At 41.2% G+C, this 22480-nt stretch overlaps 1 protein-coding gene across 14 annotated transcripts in view; it reads left to right on the top strand.

The window, feature by feature from the left end:
• The window catches only part of STARD13 (StAR related lipid transfer domain containing 13), a 557207-nt gene that overhangs the window by 486625 nt on the left and 48102 nt on the right, over positions 1-22480 (top strand). For all 14 annotated transcript variants that reach the window (XM_012465553.3, XM_064361750.1, XM_064361752.1 and 11 more), the window contains 2 exons: positions 2619-2690; positions 4766-4847. In XM_012465553.3, the coding sequence (XP_012320976.2) occupies positions 2619-2690; positions 4766-4847 (154 nt within the window). The remainder of the gene's footprint in view (positions 1-2618; positions 2691-4765; positions 4848-22480) is intronic.

The following is a 22480-nucleotide window of genomic DNA, read 5'->3' as shown; positions in this document are numbered from 1 at the left end:
CTATTTTGATACAGGTGTGCAATGTGAACTAACTACATCATGAAGAATGGGGTATTCATTCCCTCGGGCATTTATTCTTTGTATTACAAACAATGCAATTATATACTTTTAGTTATTTTTAAATGTACAATTAAGTTATTATTGACTGTTGTGCTATGAAATGGTAGGTCTTATTTATTCTTTCTAATTTTTTTGTACCCGTTAACTATCCCCAACTCCCCTCCAGCCCCCACTCCCCTTCCCAGCCTCTGGGAACCATCCTTCTACTCTCTTTCTCCATGAGTTCAATTATTTTGATTTTTAGATCCCACAAATTAGTGAAAACATGTGACGTTCCCAAGGGAGTTTTCTAGAAGGATTCCTGGCTGCCCACTTCTCCACCATGTTGTCCTTTTCATCTTCAGGATCTGAGCTCACCACACTCCCTGGGCTAGAGGGGTGTGAACTCTTTCAAAATCCCTTCCAACTCTCTGCCTTTCAGCTTTCTAGGCTGCAGAGCCCCTGTCTTGTGGGTCTTCCCCATTTGTTCTTCATGGCCTGGCTCTCTGGGACTCTCTTGCTGAATACGACATTTTGATTGTAGTAAAGGTAATAATAAAGCAAGAAAAGGCATAAAATTCTTGTGGTGCCAAGAGAAAATACAATATTCTGCGCTTCTCTCCAAAGCTTGCTGACTCGTAATTAGGTTTAGAGCACGTCTAGAAATTAGGTGTTTTCTCGTTACTACTCACTGTATTATATGGAAGCGGGAAGCAAATCTGAAGCTTGAAAATCTATTAGGCAGCACTTTATCCATGACTCAGTAGCAACTCACAACATTTTCCATGCGTTACAAATAGAAAGTGTGTTTCCTGTTTCCTCAGAAATACTTGTGTGGTTATCAAAGTAGAAGCCTTCAAATACAGACGCTCAATTGGGTACTAACTAGAACTTTTGAGCAATGCAAGAATTGCCTTTTGTACCTTCCCGGGGGAAAGCCCAAGTTAGCCCATGCAGCACAATTCAGCGAAGCTCTGTTTTGAACAGCAGTTGGAGATCTCAGAGACTTCCTTTCTGATAGAAATGCTTTCCAAAGCTTTTGTTTCCAGCTTGGTCCCTGAATGTTTCTGAGCCATGTGTCCATGGCGGGAATGAGTACGTGGTAAGAACATGCTGGTCAAACTTATATGGAAAGCCCTCACATCAGAGATAAATCTCAAGCTTTTGAAATCGTCAATCCCTGGAGTAACAGTGCATTAGGGATTGTCAAAAGAGGCAGGCGCTCAGGCGCAGGAGCCGCCACAAGCTCCGTTTCCCTGGATTTAATGACAAAGTTCAATCTAGATTTAACCAGATCCATGGGACCAGACGGTAGGGTTTTGCTCTTCCTGGTGATGCCTAAGTAAGATCTGACCTTTGGTCTATTTTCCTAACATATACCAAATAGCTTTGGCACATCAAACATCTTGCTGCACAGACACCGAGCTTTCAATGTTAAGATACAATCGCAGACCCAGGGTGATGTTAGTATAGATCATTTCTGTGCAGCAATCCCAAGAATGCCCTGTACACTCCAGCTTTGGCTATGGGGAAAAATGAGCATCACAGTAAATGGAAACACAATGACCTGACGGGCACCCATCCTAACAGTGGAGGAAAGGGCCTTGGTAAAGACTTGTGATGACAGGCTGTTTAATTCTGTTTGGAGAAACTGGACTTTCGACAGATGAACTTCTTTTCCCTTGGATTCTTATTTGTCTAACATAGTTGTGGTCGGGAAATGATCCAGGATTCACAGGGTCAAAAAGTGACCTGGTTCGCATAGTGTAGACTCCTCCCATCTCACTCCACAGCTTCCCCAGGCAGGTGGTCTAGTGGGCTGTTGGTGCATCCACACCAAAAATGGTCACCCAAGGAACACATCAACCTCCTGGGCGTGGCCCTCAGGCATTCTGGCAGGCCCATCAAACTCAAGTCTCAATTCCAGAGAATCAGCTTTTCTCTTCTATGCCACACTCTGAAGCTTGAAACCATTCCAGCGTGCTTGATGAATGAGCATCTTGTTATAATGCCTGAGGAATTAAGGCCATTAGTGAAATTTTAAAAACAATAATATACTGGATTTTTGTAATACTTTTTTTCACGAGAAAACCCATTTTCATAGACAATCCAATTGTAGTCTTTTTTCATTGTCCCAAGAGTGAAAGAATAAAGGAATGTTGAATAAACATTTTTAGCCTTATCTTTGAAACTTAAAAATCCATTAAAAAAAAAAAAAAAGGATTGTAAAGAAGAATCTCTTCTTTTCCCCTAGTGCCCTGGTTCCCTGGTGTATAAATAAGACATTTTTCCCTCCCTGAGACTCAGCCTTTATGTTCTATTATCTGTGGTTTTGTTATTATCCACACACTTATGGATCTACATTGAAGATAATCTTAGTAGACACATAACAAAGACCTTTGTATTACCTGCTCTTTTTCCAGCCACTCCTGGGTAGGCCTACTTATGCAGACTTACCTGGAACAATTTTGTTTTGTAATAACTTGCACAAAGCTCACCAGTGTCTCCATGATTTAAGAAGGCAGAGTACTAGGGTGTGGCTCTGGGACTCACAATTTTCTCTCTCTTGTGTTTTTCAGAAATTGAGGCGAAAGAAGCATGTGACTGGCTCCGTGCTGCTGGGTTCCCGCAATACGCTCAGTTATATGAGGGTATGTCAGCCTTCCCTTCGCTGTCATACAGAGACTAAATCCAGAATGAACCACACGTATCCTGTGGTGTGTTTTGACTTCCAAATTTTGTTGTCGCCCATTTTGCTTCGCTTTCTTTTTCCCTCAGCCTTTGCTATGCCCAGGGGTTATCCTGATACCAGTTTAGAAATGAGTATCGCTTCCCAGGCCCTCTTTACTCTCTGCTTCCCTCTACTAATTCACATCTCTTTACCACAAACCCCAACTCCGTGTTTTCCTTCCAGTATTCTGCCATCAGCAGTTTTCTGCACTTTCTTCCTTTTCTCCTGTTTTTCCTTTACTACTCTCAGTTTTCTTGAAATCACAATGAATTTACTGTTAATAAACTTCCTAGAAGTCACAAAATTAATTGTCCTGAGATTTCTCTTTAATTCTATTTATTTTACATGAAAAATGTTAAGATATAACATGAATCAGATGTTATTCTTCTGAGTTTTAGGTAAGGTGTTTTATTGCTAACATTAAACTTCCTTTTTTTTGTTTATTTTTTTTGAGAGAGAGAGAGTCTGGCTCTGCCAACCAGGCTGGAGTGCAGTGGTGCAATCTCTGCTCACTACAACCTTCGCCTCCTGGGTTTAAGCAATTCTCCTACCTCAGCCTCTTAAGTAGCTGGGATTACAAGCATGTGCCATCACGCCTGGCTAATTTTTGTATTTTTAGTAGAGACAGGGTTTCATCATGTTGGTCAGGCTGGTCTCAAACTCCTGACCTCAAGGGATCTGCTCACCTTAGCCTCTTAAACTGCTGTAATTACGGGTGTGAGCCACCGCCTGACCCTTTCATTGATTCTTTGACAGTTAATAGACATATTCATGTCCCTTATAATCTAAAATTATAACCAAATCTTGTAATTTCTTCTTGGATTGTCCTTATATAGTATGAACTAGTCAGGACCTCAACAGTGAGCAGATGGCAGGCTCAAGGCCATTTGCAGAGGATTTATTTCTAACAGTGCTCATTACAAAGGTGCAGGCAGGATGGGGGGCCACAAGGAACAGTGCACAGCGCAAGAGTCCAAGGCTTTTAGTGGCAGAGCTGTCACTACCATGAGCCCAAAGGGACAGGCCAAGGAAGAGGGTGCCAGAGCCCAGGAGGAGAGAGGAGCCTCAAACCAGACCCTAGGAAGGAGCGCAGCTGGCAAGAGGCAGCCTCCCATAAAAAGAATCACAAGTGTCTCCCTCCCTCCCTCACTAGCCAAGCAAGACAGCTTCATTCTGGAACCATCACTCACATGATTTTTTTTCACCAGAAGGGGAATTATTTCTGTTTCCAGCTCACACTAAGATTGGCAAGGTGTAGACAGCACAAAATATAATATGAGTTAAAGAAAAAAGTGGCAAGACAATAATAACGACCCAGCATTGTTCCATTTGGCTATGCCCTCTATTCTAATGAGCTGCAGATTGCTACCTCCATCAACGAGGTACCCAGAATTAACACCTTGTTCTAAATATTGCCCGTGACCTTCAAAGCTGGCACGAATTGTCTGTTGGAGATAAGTTGTGGCGTTCAAATTCTTCTTTTTGGATAGAATCGGTCTGAGTATTTTGCTGATACTCCAGAGAGACTGAAAATTTTGCTACCAAAGGAAAAAAAATTTGAGATAATAGTACTTTGTGTATTTTTGGAAATTTCCTTTTTGAAGGGAAAAAAAATCTGCCAAACGAAGTATTTAATGAAATTACCAAGCTAGACTCCAGTGACCTATGTGTTAGGTGGATGGTGAAAGTGCAAAACTCTTCTCCGAGGCCACATCCGCCTATGACTGTGATAAGGATGAGCCAGAAAAATGCAGACAGTGTTCAATCCCATCCAAGGTCAAGCACTTGACTATCCTCATATTTCGCATTTATATTGTACTCCTGAAAGGATTTATAGGATAAAAATTGTTTGCTCTCTTAAACATTACCAACAATGATGATGGGCAGTCACTGCTATTAAAATCAGTGGCTTTTACAGACCTTGAAGGTCTGAATATGTTGGTGCCATTCAGATAAAGCAAAGTACATCAACCTCTTTGTCTCTCTCTCTCTCAGATTCACAATTTCCCATCAACATTGTGGCTGTCAAGAATGATCATGATTTTCTTGAAAAGGACCTTGTAGAACCTCTTTGCAGGTAAACCACGTGAAGTATTTTTGTTTCTTTCCACTGATCAGTCTGCAACAGGCATCTCTATACTGAAAGGCAAGTTCGACTACTCGGCAAGTATTCATTGAGTGCCTCCCATGTGCCAGACCCGGGTGCAGGTTCTCAGTGCACTACTTTTAATGAGCATGATCAGTTTGTGTTTTCATGGAGCTTAAATCCTAGGAGGGGCCTTTGGACAATAGATTAGGAAAAAGACAGAGAAAGGAAAGAGAGAGAGAGAGTCAGAAAAAGAAAGAAGGAGGAGGAAAGGTTATTTCAGAGAGTGGAAATGCCATGAACAAGCTAAAACAAAATGAGGATGTAGACGGTGATGGGAGGCATGGATGGGTCAGTGGAGGGAAACAGCATGAGCAGGCTCAGCATGTGTGGTCAGGGAAGGCTCTGAAAAACTACGAGTATGTCAAACTTGGCTGTATTTTTTGCAAAGTCAAGTGATTATCTCCTCAAACTGGTATATGTAAGCTCAAGTAATTGTGGCAGCACACTGGCCTATTTAAGCTATTATTTTGTGATAGTGTAAGGAGACAAAGATGTATATATGGGTAATTTCTTCCCCTTCAAACAACGTATAATCTTGTTGAAGAAGCTCAGTTGAAGAACTGAGGCATGAATACATGAACAAATAACAGTTATAATTTGGGTAATAATAAAAGATCCAGAAGAAGCTATATTCCTGAAAAATTAAATGCTGCCTGAGAGGCGGTGTGTCTGTAGAAATTTGAAGTTTTATGACTAAAGCCTGAAGATAGGTAAGAGCTGAAGATAAGGATTAGTTATGGGAGATGAGTCATTTTACCAAGGCCATACAGCTAGTGTAGGGTTAAGGTGACCTTAAAACCCAGTACTTGTCATGCCAAATCCAATGCTCTTTCTAGTATATTCTGCATTTGATATAGATAAGGTAGCAGTTTAAAGGGAAAGTAATGATTAGCAAAACTTATGAAGTCAGGAGAGATCAACACACATTAAATAGTGTGTAAATTACCTAATCTTAGGCCTGCCAAATCTTCAGACATATGTATTTTTGTGTTACAAACCAGTCGCTCTGTGTTTTCTATATGAAGAGAAAATAGGTTTGTGTTAAGAAATGATATCTGAATGTTTAAGAATGTAATACTATGGGTTTGCTTACCTGGGTAAAAGAGCAAAGAACTCCTCAAATCATAAATTACAGGAGCAAGCTCTTTGGATGAAAAACAAATGAAATGCCATTTAAGAGCTTATGATGTGAATGGATGATTGGTTGTGATTCTGTAAACGTAATGAATTGGAAAAGCAGTGTTTCCTCTTCTGCATGTCTAAGGTACACACCAAGCAGGAGCAGATTCTTCCTCATAAGCATTCACTCCACTCAGAGCTATGCAGCCAGTCAGCACTTCATCCTGAGTTTTCTCTCTATTTTAACCATGTATTATTTTGCTAGTTGACTTTTTTTAAATATTTGAAAAATTATCTATTATTTTTTTCCAATTGAAGTTTTGAAATTTATATTTACAGTAAGTTGAGGTATAACATATGTGTGTGTATAAACACACATATATTTGAAGCAGAACACATATGAACATACACATATATGTATGTATGTGTATATATATGTGTATGTGTGTGTACACACACACACACACATACACATATATACATACACACATATGTTTGAAGCAGAGTCTGGCTCTGTTGCCCAGGCTGGAATGCAGTGGTGTGATCTCAGTTCACTAAAACCTTTCTCTTCTGGGTTCAAGTGATTCTCCTGCCTTAGTCTCTGGAGTAGCTAGGAATACAAGTGTGCACCACCACAGCTGGCTAATTTTTGTATTTTTAGTAGAGACCAAGTTTCACCATGTTGGCCAGGCTGGTCTCAAACTCCTTTGGCCTCAAGTGATCTGCTCACCTCAGCCTCCCAAAGTGCTGGGATTACAGGTGTGAGCCCCCAAGCCCAGCCAAGGTGTAACATATCGGTATTGTGTGGCTCTGTGTTCCACCCAAAGCTCATCTTGAACTGTACTCCCATAATTCCCACATGTTATGGGAAGGACCCAGTGGGAGATAATTTGAATCATGGGGGCAGTTTCCTTCATACTGTTCTCATGGTAATGAATAAGTCTCACAAGAGTTTATGGTTTTACCAGGGGTTTCCGCTTTTGCATCTTCCTCATTCTCCCTTAATGCCACCATGTAAGAAGGGCCTTTCACCTCCTGCCATGATTCTGAGGCCTCCCCAGCCATGTGGAACTGTAAGTCTAATTACAGCTCTTACAACTGTAAGTCTGGGGTATGTCTTTATCAGCAGTATAAAAACAGACTAATACAGTAAATTGGTACCAGGAGTAGGGTGTTACTGAAAAGATACTTGAGAATGTGGAAGCAACTTTGGAACTGGGTATCAGGCAGAGGTTGGAACAGTTTGGAGAGCTCAGAAGAAGACAGGAAAATGTGGGAAAGTTTAGAACCTCCTGGAAATTTGTTGAATGGCTTTGACAAAAGTGCTGATAGTGATACGAACACTAAGGTCTAGGCTGAGGTGGTCTCAGATGTAGATGAGAAACTTGTTGGGAACTGAAGCAAAGTTGACTCTTGTATATTTTAGCAAAGAGACTGGTGGCATTTTGCCCCTGCCCTAGGGATTTATGTAACTTTGAACTTGAGAGACATAATTTAGGGCAACTGACAGAAGAAAGTTTTAAGCAGCAAACAAAGCATTCAAGAGGTGACTTGGATGCTATTAAAGGCATTCCATTTGAAAAGGGAAACAGAGCATAAAAGTTTAGAAAATTTGCAGCCTGACGATTCAGTAGAAAAGAAAAACCCCATTTTTTTTTAGGAGAAATTCAAGTTGGCTGAAGAAATTTGTGTAAGTAACAAGGAGCCAAATGTTAATCCCCAAGACAATGGGGAAAATGTATCCAGGGCATGTCATAGGTCTTCATGGCAGCCCCTCCCATCATAGACTCAGAAGCCTAGGAGGAAAAAATGGTTTTGTGGGCTGGGCCTAGAATCCTCATGCTGTGTGCAGCCTAGGGATTTAGTGCCCTGTGTCTTGGCTGTTCCAGCTGTTGCTAAAAGGAAGAGGCCAAGGTACAGCTTGGCTTATGGTTTCAGAGGATGCAAACCCCAAACCTTGGCAGCTTCCACATGGTGTTGAGCCTGTGGGTGCACAGAAGTCAAGAACTGAGGTTTGGGAACCTCCACATAGATTTCAGAAGATGTATGGAAATACCTGGATGCCCAGGCAAAAGTTTTCTGCAGAGGTGGGAGTCTCCTGGAAAATCTCTGCTAGGGAAATGCAGAAGAGAAATGTGGGGTTAGATCCCCCACAGAGTCCTTACTGGGCATTGCCTAGTAGAGCTGTGAGAAGCAGGCCACTGTCCTCCAGATCCCAGAATGGTGGATCCACTGACAGCTTGCACTCTGCACCTGGAAAAGCCACAGACACTCAATGCCAGCCCAAGAGGCAGATGTTGCAGTGAGCCTAGATTGTGCCACTGCACTCCAGCCTAGGTAATAGAGCAAGACTCTATCAAAAAACAACAACAACAACAACAAAACAGATATAAAGCAGTTTCATCACTCCCAAAATTTCCCCATTCCTCGTCAACAACTTCTACCCCTACTCCCAAAGCTTGGCAACCACTGATTTGTTTTTTGTACCTATAGTTTTGCCAGAATATCATACAAATGAAATCAAGCAGCATGTAGCCTTTTTAGTATGGTTTCTTTCACTTGTTGTAAAATAATAAAGATTTATTTTTGTTGTTATCTATTTTAATAGTTCATTGCTTTCTCTTTCTAAATAGTCTTCTATTGAATGGATGTTCTATGTTCGTTTATCCATTTGCCAGTTGAAGAATATTTGTGTTGTTGCCAGTTTGGGTGGTTGTAAACCCACTCTGAACATTCATATTCAAGTTTTTGTATGAGTATTTAAGTTTTCATTTCTTTTATGTAAAATCCTAGGAATGGGATTGTGGGGTCTACATGATAAGTTTATTTTAGCTTTACAATAAACCACCAAATTTTTCCAAAGTGAAATAGCATCTTGTACTCCCATTGACAATATATGAGAGTCCTTACTGCTGCACATCTTCGTTAGTACTTAATATTGTCGGGTTTTGTTTTGCTTCTAGACATCTTAATAGGTGTCTGGTATTAACTCATTTGTACTTTCTTAATGACTGATAACGTTGAACATATATTCATATGCTTATTTACCATCCATACGTCTTCTTTTATAAAATATCTATTCAACTCTTTCGATCATTTTCAATTGTATTGTTTTTCTTATTATAGAGTTTTGAGAGTTTTGTTATGTCATAGATATGAGTCCTTTGTCAGAAATGTGTTTGGTAAATATTTTCTGCCAGGCTGTAGCTTGTATTTTCAATCTCTTAACAGTATCTTTCACAGAACAGAAGTTTTTAATTTTGCTGAAGTCCAACTTACCTACTTTTATTTATGCTTTTAATGTCATATCTAAGAAATCTTTGCCTAACATAAGGTCACAACTATTTTACCCTATGTTTTCTTGTGGAAATTTAATATGTTTGTGTTTTATATTTAAGTCTATGATCCAATTTTAGTTCTTTTTTTAAGAAAGTACAAGGTATGAGTCAAGATTTACTTTGCATATCAATGTCGAATTGTTTTAAATAGATATTGAAAAGACTATACTGTCTTTATTGAATTGCCTTTGACCATGTATGTATAAGCCTATTTCTGGATTATCTGTTCTGCCCCATTTATCTATGTGTCTGTCTTTTCATTAATGTGACACTGTCTTGATTACCTAGATAAGTCTTGGAATGCAATAGTTTGAGTTCTTTAACTTTGCTCTTTGTCAGGATTGCTTTGGCTATTCTAGTGCCTCTGACTTTCCATAAAAATTTTACAAACAGTTTATCAATATTTATTTTAAAAATCCTAAAGCGGTTTTAGTTTGGATTTGTGGAATCATCTGTGTCAGTTTGTGGAGAATTGATGTCTCGACACTAGTCTTTGTATTAATAAACACAATATATGTCTCTATTTAGGTCTCCTTTGGTTTTTTCAAGAGTGATTTGTAGTTTTCAGCATATGAGTGGTTCACATTTATAGTATCTAAGAATTTCATGTTTGTGGTGTTATTATAAATGATACAGTTTTTTATTGTTTGTCTTCAGTTGCCCATTGCTAGTATATAATTTTTTGTATATTGTCTTTGTATCCTTCAGTCTTTCTGAAACTCACTCATGAGTTCTAGTAGCTTTGTAGTAGTTTCTTGAAGATTTTATGTCTAAAATGTTAATGAAAGATTATATTTTAAACCAAGAATAAAAATTCTATTACATATTTTAAATCAGGCTTGCAAGGACAAAGATTGTGTCTCTGATTGTGCAATTGTATTTATAGGATGATACAGGTGGCTTAGTGGGCCGAGTTTTGAATCTCAAACATGTGGGTGGTGAATCCTTATCTACTTGCTGCTGCATATGATCTGAGATGCCTTGACTACGTTATGGGCTTTTCCATCCAAGTCTATGCTTTAACAACGGAAAAACTCTTTCAGACATATCATAGGGATGAGCCAGTACAATTAATGCGAAATCATTTAAAGATATAAAGTTCAGAATAATAATATTAGTGTCATCCAGAAAAACCAGGAAGTCCTCTCTTGTAGAGCACATGACCTGCTATGATATAGCCTCTAGCAGGATCGTACGTACACACCCCCAAAGGCATTACCACATCACTATGGAATAGGGTTGCAATGCTAGACACCGCAGCGCTCCTGATAAGGTCCGGGCTTGTGTAAAAATGGTTAGAGAGACAGGAGGTTGTTATAACTGGAATAATTCTTACAGCAGCTATGTCTCCAAAAATATTATGAAGCAAGAAAAACATTTGGCTGGAGGTGTGCGAACTGAGATTCTCAGGGCGTAGGAGCTGTGGGTGGAACAGAGGCCAAAGGAGTAGTCACACCCAGGGTGGTTCAAAGGAAGAAGCAGAGGAGGTAGACAGATGGAGGTGGCTTGGCTACAAAGAAGTATGGAGTTTCTTTCCCTTCCTCTTGAGATCCACCAAGACACAGATTTGCCGCTTTGCAAATATCAGAAAGCAGGCAGAAGGAAGATCTCCAGTCCGAGGGGAATGACAGCGCTTTTAAAATTTGAGATTGATGAGTGGTTAATTAGACACTCAGCCTCTCACGTGGTAAGTCATGATGGATGCCAAGACAGCAGTAAGGGGTTTTGATTTTATTTGTTTTCTTCCTTGTGCACCAAAGACACAGAGATGGAGCTGGTCCCCTGTTTTATTTTTAAAGCTTTGTGGGCTCCACATTTCATGTACATACTTGAAATGCTGAGCAAATGCAGATCTTAAAGTGAGTCACAGCCGGAGGGCAGGCAGCTTCTGCCAGGTAGACAAATGAAGACGGGAGAGCCAACAGCTCCCGCAAGTGTTAGCCATGACAAGAGTTCCACTCACCTTTGGTTTTCTGCAAGCACCTCTCCTGTGTAGATAGACAGTGAATGCCCTAGGTCCCAATTCACTCTTGAAGAGTCGTTAAACAGTGTTGCCTTTCTTGATTGGTTTGAAAATACTTATTGTACTAAGGATGTGTCTGGCAGGGAGAACCAAGACCTGGTTCTGAGGTTCTCAATATGTAGCTTTCTCTTGCTCTCTCTAAATCTCTCTAGCTCTCATTTTAGGCCCCAGAAACTAGACAGGTTTGCTGTCTTTGCAGAAGGTGTGACCTCCAAAATGACAACCATGTCCTTGCTCCAGCAAGGCTACATAGTAGGCACTCCATAAATGTTTGTCCCTGCAAGTCAGGAAAGTGCACTTTTTATTATTGTAACAATCGCAGTTGTAAATGTATTCTAATGTTTTTGTTGAATTCTTAATTGAAAAATATTTTCTCCTGTGAGTCATGAGAAGCTACTTGCAAATCTAAGTACCTAGGTGAGCTCATTGAAACTGTGACTTTATCAGAATATAGGGATAGCCAAGGTGTTAAAATATTTACAGAGTTTGTAACCTTTAGGACAAATTGCAGCAAACCAAAGCCCCTGAATGAACTATTTTAAAGGAGAAGTAATATATTAAATTTGCATTTTGGTTTGCAGTATTTGCTCAAGCTGCTGACATACAGCCTTAATGCTCAAGATGATCTCTGAATTTCTTCTATTTTTTTTCAAGACAGTGTTTTGCTCTGTCACCCAGGCTGGAGTTCAGTGGAGCAATCTCAGCTCACTGCAACCTCCACCTCTCAGGTTCAAGCAATTCTCCTGCTTCAGCCTCTCAAATAGCTGGGATTACAGGTGCCCGCCACAACACCCAGCTAATTTTTTTTGTATTTTTAATGGGTATGGGATTTTACCATGTTGGCCAGGCTGGTTTCGAATTCCTGACCTCAAGTGATCTGCCCGCCTTGGCCTCAAAGTGCTAGGATTTACAGGCCTGAACCATTGTGCCTGGCCATCTCTGAATTTCTAATTTAATGTTAGGCCAGTAAGCCATCTGCATAATTTGTGTTTCTAATAAATACTAATTAATTATAGCATGTGCAAAACAAGGACATTCCCCTTGTTCAGTAGTGTTTGATGGAGTTAAGGAATTGGTTAGGATTATACAGTATATCTATCACTGCGTTTAGTATTTAAAAGGCTAATAAAGAACAGTGATTTTCACATGGGGCCGGGGTAGGGATTGGAAGGCAGTGTTGACAAATATGGTATCTACATTTACGTACACACACAAAGGCCCGTACTTGATTTGAGTGTATTAAATAACATTAATAATATTAAATAATTAAAGTCTTTATGAATACTGATTGTATATTTTAAATACTTTTCCTTTGAGAATATTTATCACAGAAAATGGACAGTATTACATTTCATATTATTATGTCATAATAAATAATATGTGACAATTAACTGAGTCCTTGGGCACGTCATTGGGAGAAGGAGATGGGGGTTACATGATCATCACAGTCACTTCCACCTTTAAAATCTCGAGTCTATAAATGAATACAGATCCCAAAAAATCGTTCTTTTATTTCTTTAAAACACTTACAAAGTGCTCATTATGTACCAGGCACTGCATATAAGCATGTTACAAATCTTTACTCATTACATTCTCATTGTAATGCTATAAGATAGGCTCCTTTTTATTTTAAGCTCTTCAGAGTTCTTGTCTATAAAGATAGACTCTTAACATCATTCGCCCTTTACAGAGGAGGAAACTGAGAAACAGAAGGGTGAAACAGTTTGCCCACTAACAGCTAATAAATGGTAGTAGGAATTACCCAGACAAGAACACATGACGTTTGGATGGCTCATTTGAACTTATAGTTAAAAAAAAAAAAAAAAACTAAGTGTAAGAAAGGCATCTTCCCCCTTCCCCACCCCACACCATGAACCCCACTGCAGTCCTAGTGTTGCCAGCGGAGCCATTTCATGTTCTTGTCTTCGCCACACAAAATAATATGAAAGCAAGACAAAAGTGAAAGTGTAGCAGATTTATTGCAGAGCAAATGCAAGAACACACTGGAGAGGAACGGGGACATGCTCAAAAGAAGGGGCCACGCCCAACATGGCCAGGGCTCACGTACTAGATGGATAGGCATAATGAAGGCATGGAATATTCTATACTAAGGGAATGGGTTTTCCAGGAAATTGATGGGCAGTTCTCAGAATGGGGAGCCACCCTTCTATAGACTAAATATGGTTAATCCAGAAGTGTTAGGGGCATGATAGGAATGAGAGGCTCTTCCCCATGGAAATTTTATGGTAATGGGGGGTGTAATGTAGCCAAGGGTTGGCAGTCATTTATTTGCATCATTTGTGTTTTTTAACATATGCTAATTAATTATAGCATGTATATCTTGGATGTAACTAGTTGTGGCTAGTTTCTTCTTTGTTACATTCTCATCTGTGCCTAAAGCAGGATGGCTGCAGTCTGTCTTTATTGGTACAGCCTGTTGTAACCATTCCTTTTCACTAGGAAGCAGGTTCTTGTACTAACCTGTTTGGCCCCATCTGTATTGCTTTTAGTCTCCTGCAAGTAACCATGTCTTTTCACTGGCTAGCTGCCTGCCTCACTAGTCTATAGGGTTTAGGGACAGGCTTGAGGTACAGTCAGGAACAGACATAATAAGGTCAAAGATAGGGGATTTCTCTAGTATATATTATTTTGTATAAAAAAAATTTTTATATATGTTTTAAATGGCCTCTTTTGTGACCTTTTTCAACCAGGTACTCAGGATGACTTTAATATGCCTAAGCTTTCAGGAAGAATGTGCAAGAAGCTACAAACTTAGGCGGGAGATTACAGGGAAGAGAGAGACTTTATATTCTTGTTATTCACTTCTCTCTATGTATTTTAGGTGTTTGTATTGCATTACTAAAAACAGTAGCAATGTTTTAAAAAATGCCTTGCCTTGCCAGATGCTAATGGCGAGTGTTCATTATGCATGAGGTTGTGTGCTAAGCTCTTTGTGTTGATCTCGATTAATTTTCGTAACAGCCTGTGGATAACAGGTGTTTTGTTGTCGTCGTTGTTGTTGTTCAGAATTGAGGGTAAGCAGAGTCCTCCTGGTTTGAGCAGCTGGGTGGTAGAGATGCCTTTCCCTGAGGTGGGGAACAACCGTGGAGGAGGGATGTCTGGAGGGAAGATGGGGTGGGCTGAGGCGTTGGGTGGGTGAGGTGCCAATGTCCAGTGTGCAGTAGGGTGCCTGCCTAGGGCACCATCATATGAGGAGGAAGGCCCTGAGAATGCATGAGGTCACTCAGGGACAGCTGGGACAGTGAAGAGAGGACCAAGAGTGGACACCGGGGAATCCTCTCTTCAGGCAGGTGGGGGAAGGGGAAGGAAAGAAGTCCCCTCAGTGTCAGCGAGGGGTAGGCTCCTGAGCATCCAGTTCCCGCCAGGCTGCTCCGCTTGGCCCTCAGTGCTTGACCCTCTCTCAGAAATCTCTAGTCATGACCCTCACTTGAACCTGGACCAGTTCTCACTAGAAAAATTAGCTGGATCTGATGCAATTGTTGTGAACAGTTATAATAAAAAGCTAAGGACACCCCACTCACTTTTCCAATACAGGCACATATGAATATAAAATTGGTCTGAAATTCCACAAACTAAAGAATTCCAAGAAAACCTGGACTTTTTTTGTTTCTTAAGTTCTTTCCCCTGAGCCATTTTGGCCATCGTTCTTTATTGAATGGCCAAGAGAGCCTATGCTGTTCCTTGAAGTCCTGATGGTTAAGCACATAGCTTATTTACATTTAATTCTTGCACAAGCTCAATGAAATTCACACAGTTCCACATAGAGTTTGTGTCCCTGGACAAGGTGCATATACTTAATTTTCTTTGTTTAGCTAGAACCCTCAACATTTAACTTCTTTTCTCCTGCACCTCAACTCATGCCCAGGGGCAGCTGTTTTTGGGTTTATGGGCTGGAACAGAGGTCAGTATTCCTGCTGCAGCCTGACCACTCGACAGAACATCAGAGGGGAAAGCTGAGCAGAGGTGTGGCCTTCCCTGGCCGCGTCCTGCCACCGTGACACCACCTGCTGACTTCTGACTCTCCTCTTTCTTTTTGCTCCCTACCCTCCCGGTGGTTGGCCTGTGATTGTTGAAAGGCCTCACCCTCACAGAGTTACATACCAGAATTGTCTCTTTGGCATGGTGGCGTATCCACCTCTGCTCTCTAGAATCTGCCTTTTCCAAAAGTCCGCCAGCCTGGAGACCTTTCCCATGCCCTGCAGCTACAGCCCGAGGGGGAGGAGCTGCTCCCTGATTTGCCTTTGATCCCTAGGTTAGGAACACATCCGCAGTGACTTAAGTTCCTGAATGTCTTGGAGGGCCCCACCCGGGACACTCCCCAGCAGGCGGGGCTGGGACATACATAGGAGCCTGGGTGAGAAGTTCAGGCTGCTAGGCTTTAATCAGAACTGTCTGTAAGAGATGAACTCGTCATACCCCTAGTTGTTATTTCTCTCAAGCCTTTGGCAGGAATCTTAGAAGTATCACAGGAAACTGGTCATTAAATCAGCATGAGAGACTTCATGACCGACCGATCTAAAGTCTGGCGGTTTAGATGTCAAATAGGACTCTAAACTACAGGGAAAGAGAGAGCGCTATTGTTTTTCTATACATCAGTAGGTAGAGGGCCGCTGGGTGTCTCCCCAGGCTTCTGTTTCAGCGTGAGTCAAAGGCCCTTGCTGGTCTGGCCCGGGCACCTCCCAGCCACCTTGCAATACTCAGGGCACACAAGCTGCTCAACATCCCTCCCGGCATGCAGCTGCCCGGCCTTTCTCTGGTCCCTCTGCCCAGTCCCTCCATTCCTGCACTCCTGGCCATCCTCCCAGGCCCTGGGCATCCCTCTCTGGCTCTTTCTCCTGTGTGCCCAGGCAGCCTGTGCACAGCCTGATTTCTGCTGACCACCGCCTTACTTCCATTAAGGCCTGCTGAGCGTGCAAGGGACTTTCTATCAGTTTCCAAGTGCTCAGTAGTGGGGACTGCATCTTAGTCAGTGGTATATTGTGGGTGCTTGGTGTCACATGTGTCACATGGCCTTGGACTGAGCAGGACTTCAATAAACATTTGTTGAATTGAACTGGAACCTGGAAGAAAGAACCTGTCAGTTCTCAAATTACTTTATTGCATCTTCATGTTAGAGAAGACTGTGTGGTGATAAATTCTTCACTTTCTCATCAAAATTACCTAAATCATTCTCCCTCTTAGCTGGAAATTTTAAAAGAATGTCCATGCCTTTCCTAATACTGCCCTCATGAACTGCTAAATCCAAAAAGTGTTTTTAGGCTTTATCACTTACTCTTACTCAGAGATTTAATACAGCTACCCAATTACTCCCTCCCTTTTTTTTTTTTTTTTTTTTTGAGACAGAGTCTTGCTCTGTCACCCAGGCTAGAGTGCAGTGGTGTGATCTCTGCCCACTACAACCTCTGCCTTCTGGTTCGAGCAATCCTGCCTCAGCCTCCCAAGTAACTGGGACTACAGGCACCTGCCACCATGCCCAGCTAATTTTCTGTATTTTTAGTAGAGATGGGGTTTCACCGTGTTAGCCAGGATGGTCTTGATCTCCTGACTTCATGATCTGACCACCTTGGCCTCCCAAAGTGCTGGGATTACAGGCTTGAGCCACTGCACCCCAGGCCCACCCACCTTTTTTTAATGCTCATTCTGTTACCAGCCACAGGCTCTTCAGCTCTTCAGATAATAAGGAAATTAACACAGGGCCAGGCAGATTTCTCGGACTAGGGCTTTATTTCAAGGCTTATACTTGAGCACAAGGAAGACAGCAGAAGCCCAAAGATCCTCCAGCTAGTTCCCCAAAAAGAGCTGGGAGGTATTTTTTACTGGGCAGAGTGTGGGAATTGACATCGAAGGAGGTATGTGGGCTGGGCTGGGCAAAGCCCATGATGAATGGGATGGAGGTCATGATGGGGATGGTGATCGTGAGTAATGGGCCAGCTGGGGGTCTGGCTGGAGGCATCAAGGCTGTACATCAGTTGTTCAGCATTCCTTTCTGAGGTGGGACACTGTAACCTTGGTTCAGCGTTTGGATTCCTAAGGCCAGTTCCTGGAATTCTTTAAGTAAAAGGCGTGGTAAAACTTTATAAGAGCACAGAAGAATGGCTATTTTTTTTGTGTGTGACCAAAATCTCAGGGTTAGCAGGTGTAGTGTCAACAAGGTGGTAGCATGGGTTTTAAGAAGAGAAGAAGAAAAAAAATGTGAAGAAATATGTGAACCACTCCCATTCTATCCCAATTCCAGGTTCCTAGGACACCATCCTGAGCTAGCTGTTGTCGACGCCTGCATCTCTCACTGCGCCTTCCCTGAGCCTGGCTCCCTTCCTTGGCCCATGTCTTAACCACTGGAATTCTCCAGAGTTCTAAATTCCCCCTGGATGACTGGCTTTAGTTATTATGTACCTTCTGTGTATATCATCCATATGCGGACCCCTCCCAAGTGGGTCTGAATGTGACAGGGCGCCTAAAATTTAACGTCTCCAAACATGAGCTCACGATCTCCCCCATAGCCTAGCTCCCTGTGGACTTCCCTGTTTCCCTGTTTTCTGGGTTTGATGGCATGTACAGGAAAGTCTGAAATCTGGGAGTCATCTGTTTCTCCCTCTCTGCAGCTTCCACATCAACCGCTGGCCGAGTCTCCGTCTTCACCCAGACATCCCACTCTCACTCCGTTTCTGCATCTCCCTGCCACCTCTCCCCTGGACTATTAGAACCATCTTCTAATTGTTTCTCTTTAGTTCGTTCTCCATCCTGCTGCCAGTTACATTTCTGACATGCAAATCTATGTTACTCTCCTGTCTAAATCCTTCAATAGCTCCCCATTTCACCTGAATTGCTCCTGACATCGTCATTTGGATCCTGTAGCCCCTTCCTGCTTCTCTAGGCTTATCCCTCTATATGGCTTGAATGTCTGTCCCCTCCAGATCTCACATTGAAAAATTCCCAGTGTTAGAGGTGGGGCGTAGTGGGAGGTGTTGGCTCATGGAGGCAGATCCCTCATGAAAGGTTTACTGTCATCTTCTGGTGTTGAATTCTCCCCCAGTTAGTTCACGTGAGATCTGGTTGTTTAAAAGAGCCTGGAACCTTCTCCTTTTCTGTCTCTCCCTCCTGTTCTCACCATGTGATATGCCTGCTCCCTCTTCACCTTCTGCTGTGATGGTAAGATTCCTGAGGCCTCACCAGAAGCAGAGGCCAACACCATGCTGCTTGTACAGCCTGCAGGTCATGATGGAGATGGTTATCTTGAGTAACGGGCCAGCTAGGGGTCTGGCTGGAGGCATCAAGGCTGTACATCAGTTGTTCAGCATTCCTTTCTGAGGGCCTGCAGAACCATGAGTCAAAGTAAACTTCTTTTCTTTATAAATTAACCCAGTCTCAGGTATTCCTTCATAGCCATGAAAACAGACTAACACCCCTTCTCATATATAATTCCTGGATTATAACATGTTATTTTGTGCATATATATGTATATATTGCCTGTAATTCTCCTCACTTAGGCAGCAAATTTCTCTTAGTCCATCATAGACATGCTCAAATATTCCCTCCTCTGTGAGGTGTTGTGCCATCTTCTCAGAAAGTGAGTAGCTTCTTCTTTTATTAATCATGTTTCTATCCCACCTGGGACCATGAGATTCTCAAGGGCAGTGACCATATCTTTTTAAACATTGTATTCCCAGCACCTAACCTGTTCCTGGTACATAGTGCACGGTCAGATGAACGAATCTTGGCTTCTTCTCTTTTTGTTGACTTTCCCATTAGAACCTCACGTTTCACTCTTAAAATGAGACTACTGACTATTTCTCATTTACTAACATATTAGCCCTTCTCAAGGATTCTGAAAACAACAGTAAAAATTAACAGGTTGTGGCAGCAGTATTTGTCTTCTGAAAGGGTCAGATTGCTGCATTTAGGTTAACACATGAATCTGGTTTGCTCAAAACATGAAGAGGACAGGCTTCGACATGCACCATGGGCTTTCTCTTCCCTTGGAAAAAGTAGAGAGGGGATGGAAACAACCATTTATTGAACAGCCTGTGCTAGGTATGAGACATAAGCTCTCATTTCCCAGGCCCTCCTAAAATTTTTCTTGAGTAGACATGAGCAGATGATCACTGGACAGGAAGAAGTTCTAGCTTGGCTGCTCACTAACGTGTGGCTGCCTTGAGCAAATGGTCCCCTCAGAGGCTTTATCTCCTCATCTGAAAATAAAAGTGTCAGTCCAAATGGTCCCTAGCGTTGTCCAGGATCTAATGTTTCCTTAGCAAACATTTGCTGAATGGATTGGCTCTGAACCAGGGCCTGTAAGAATGCAAATAAGATGCAAATCATAGTCTTCACACTCAGTGGTGGAGAATAATTCTATTCTGACTGTACAAGGTCAATTGTAACTACTTAAAGTCAATCACTGATTGGACGTGTATAAACAAAGCATGTTCAGTTAAAAAAGAAAAGCCTACAGAGCCTATCTTGTATAAAACTTCCTTCTAGGATTTATGGGGATTAGAACAAGAATAAATTATGGTCCCTGCCTCAATCAAGGCTCTAATCCAATGGAGGACATACTATTCATGCTGCAAACACATTTTATAATTGAAATTTTCATCCATGCGGGAAGAGTTTTCCAAAAAAAACAGTATTAGACCAACTCAGATTATCTGAAGGATTTTACATTACTTATGATTAAGTTAAAGGGAAGCAAATACCAGGGCTAAATCTTTGTCCTAAATGCAGATTGGCTTCCCTCACACGAGAGTTTTGCAGTGGTTTTGATAAATTGTGATGAATACTTCAGCTGTGACATATTCTTTTACTTGAGGCAGCCAGATCTTAAAGAGGCGTTTACATCTGTCGGGGATATGTCTCATCCGATTTGTATTCTCACAGAGTCTAGCCATTGTTTATTTTCCCTTGTATACGCTAAATCACAGGCCAATGCTATGCCATGCTGGGAATGTGTACCTAGCTTTAGACGACCATAGACTATTCTCCCCTTTGGCTTATGGCAAGATTCAGAAGGAAGATTTGGATAGTCGTTTGAAATCTACCTATAATGTCTAAGATATCTTCGATGATGATGACTTTGTTAGTAGGATTGGCAACTGATGAGTTAAGTAGGCTAAGAACAAAAGACTTATGATAATACATCAGTAATTTCAAAGTCCAAAAAATGAAATTGTTTTAAATGCATTTTTTAAAAAGACTTCATTTTCTAAAACAGACTTTGTTTCCTCGATAAGTTTTAGGTTCACAACAAAACTGAACAAAAACTAGGGAGTTTTCATATATAGCCTGTTCCCACACAGGCACAGCTCCCACCCACTCACGATCAACATCCCCCACCAGACTGGTGCATTTGTTAGAATCCATGAACCTACATTGACACATCATTATCACCCAAATTCTCCATAGTGTACATTCGAGTTCACACTTGGTGTTAGATGTTCTGTGGGTTTTGGCAAATGCATCCACCTTTATAGTGTTGTAGAGAGTAGCTGCATTGCCCTACAAAGCCTCTGTGTTCCACCTTTCCACCTTCCTCTCCCCTTCCCCTGCCAACCACTGATCTTTTCACTATCTCCATAGTTTTGCTTCTTCTAGAATGCCATATAATTGGAATCAAAGAGTATATAGCCTTCTCATATTGGCTTCTTTCTCTTAGTAATATGCACATAAGTTTCTTCCACGTCTTTTCATGGTTTGATAGCTCACCTCTTTTTACTGATGAATAAGGTTTTATTGCCTACGTGGACCACAGTTTATTTATCCATTCACCTGACATCTTGGTTGCTTTCAAGTTTTGGAAATTATGAATAGAGCTACTATACACTCATGTGGATGTAAGTTTTCCATTCGTTTGAGTAAATGCCTAGAAGTGCAGTTGCTTGAGTATATGCTAAAAGTGTGTTTGGCGGTAGGAAACTGCCCACTGTCTTCCAAAGTGGCCATACCATTTTTCATTCCCACCAGCAATGAATGAGAGTTTCTGTTGCTCCACATTCCCACCAGCATTTAGTGTTGTCATTGTTTTAGATTTTTACCATAGCTATGTGGTGGTATCTCATGGATGTTTTCATTTGCAATTCCCTAACGACATGTGATGTCGAGCACCTTTTTAAAGGCTTGTTTGCCGTATGTTCATCTCCTTTAGTGAGGTGTCTGTTCAGATCTTTTGCCCATTTTTTAATTGGGCTGTTTATTTCCATATTGTTGAGTTTTAAAGGTTCTTTGTATATTTTAGCTAACAATCCTTTATCAGATATATCTTTTGCAAATATGTCCTCTTTACATATAGCTTGTCTTCTCATTCTCTTGAAAGTGTCTTTCTCTGACCAGAAGTTTTGAATTTTAATAAAATCTTATTTATCAATTATTTCTTTCATGGACCATGCCTGTGGTGTTGAATCTAAAAAATGATCACCTTATTCAAAGTCATCTAGATTTTCTCCTGTGTTGTCTTTTTGGAGTTGTATAGTTTTGTGTTTACACTTCAATCTGTGTCTAGGCTGATTTTTTTTTTTTTTTGGCATGTGACTATCCACTTGTTGCAACATCATTTGTTGAAAGATTATTATCCATTGTATTGTCTTTGCTCCTTTATAAACCTAAGTTGACTCTGTGTGGGTCTGATTGGGCTCCTCATTCTGTTCCATTTATCTTTGTCTGTTCTTTCACCAATACCACACTGTCGTGATGACTGCAGCTTCAATTTGGATAGTGTCAGTCCTGCAGTTTGCTCCTTCATTGTGCTGGTTATTCTGTGTCTTTTGCTCCTTCATATAAACTTTAGAATCAATTTGCTGATATCCACTGTTTTGGAATTTGTTTATTTGTTTGTTTAAAACTGAACATTTTAAATATGGTAATATTTAAACTCTTGAAATCAGATCTTCTCTTCCCAGGGTTGTTCTCGTTGCTATCTGTTTAATGAATATCCTCAACTAATTCTCTAAAATCTCTATCCCTTGTTGTATCCACTGAAGTATCTACTCAGTTAATTTAGTAATCAGCAAATGATTGAACAGAGGTTTTCTTAGATACCTTCAACCAGTCCATCTCCCAGCCTTTGCTGA

This window comes from Aotus nancymaae, unplaced genomic scaffold (genome assembly GCF_030222135.1).
Source record: "Aotus nancymaae isolate 86718 unplaced genomic scaffold, 86718_ANA_hifiasm-v0.15.2.pri h1tg000043l, whole genome shotgun sequence".
Lineage (NCBI taxonomy): Eukaryota > Metazoa > Chordata > Mammalia > Primates > Aotidae > Aotus > Aotus nancymaae.
The sequence above is the reverse complement of the archived record's forward strand: the minus strand, read 5'-3'. Positions and strand labels throughout refer to the sequence as shown.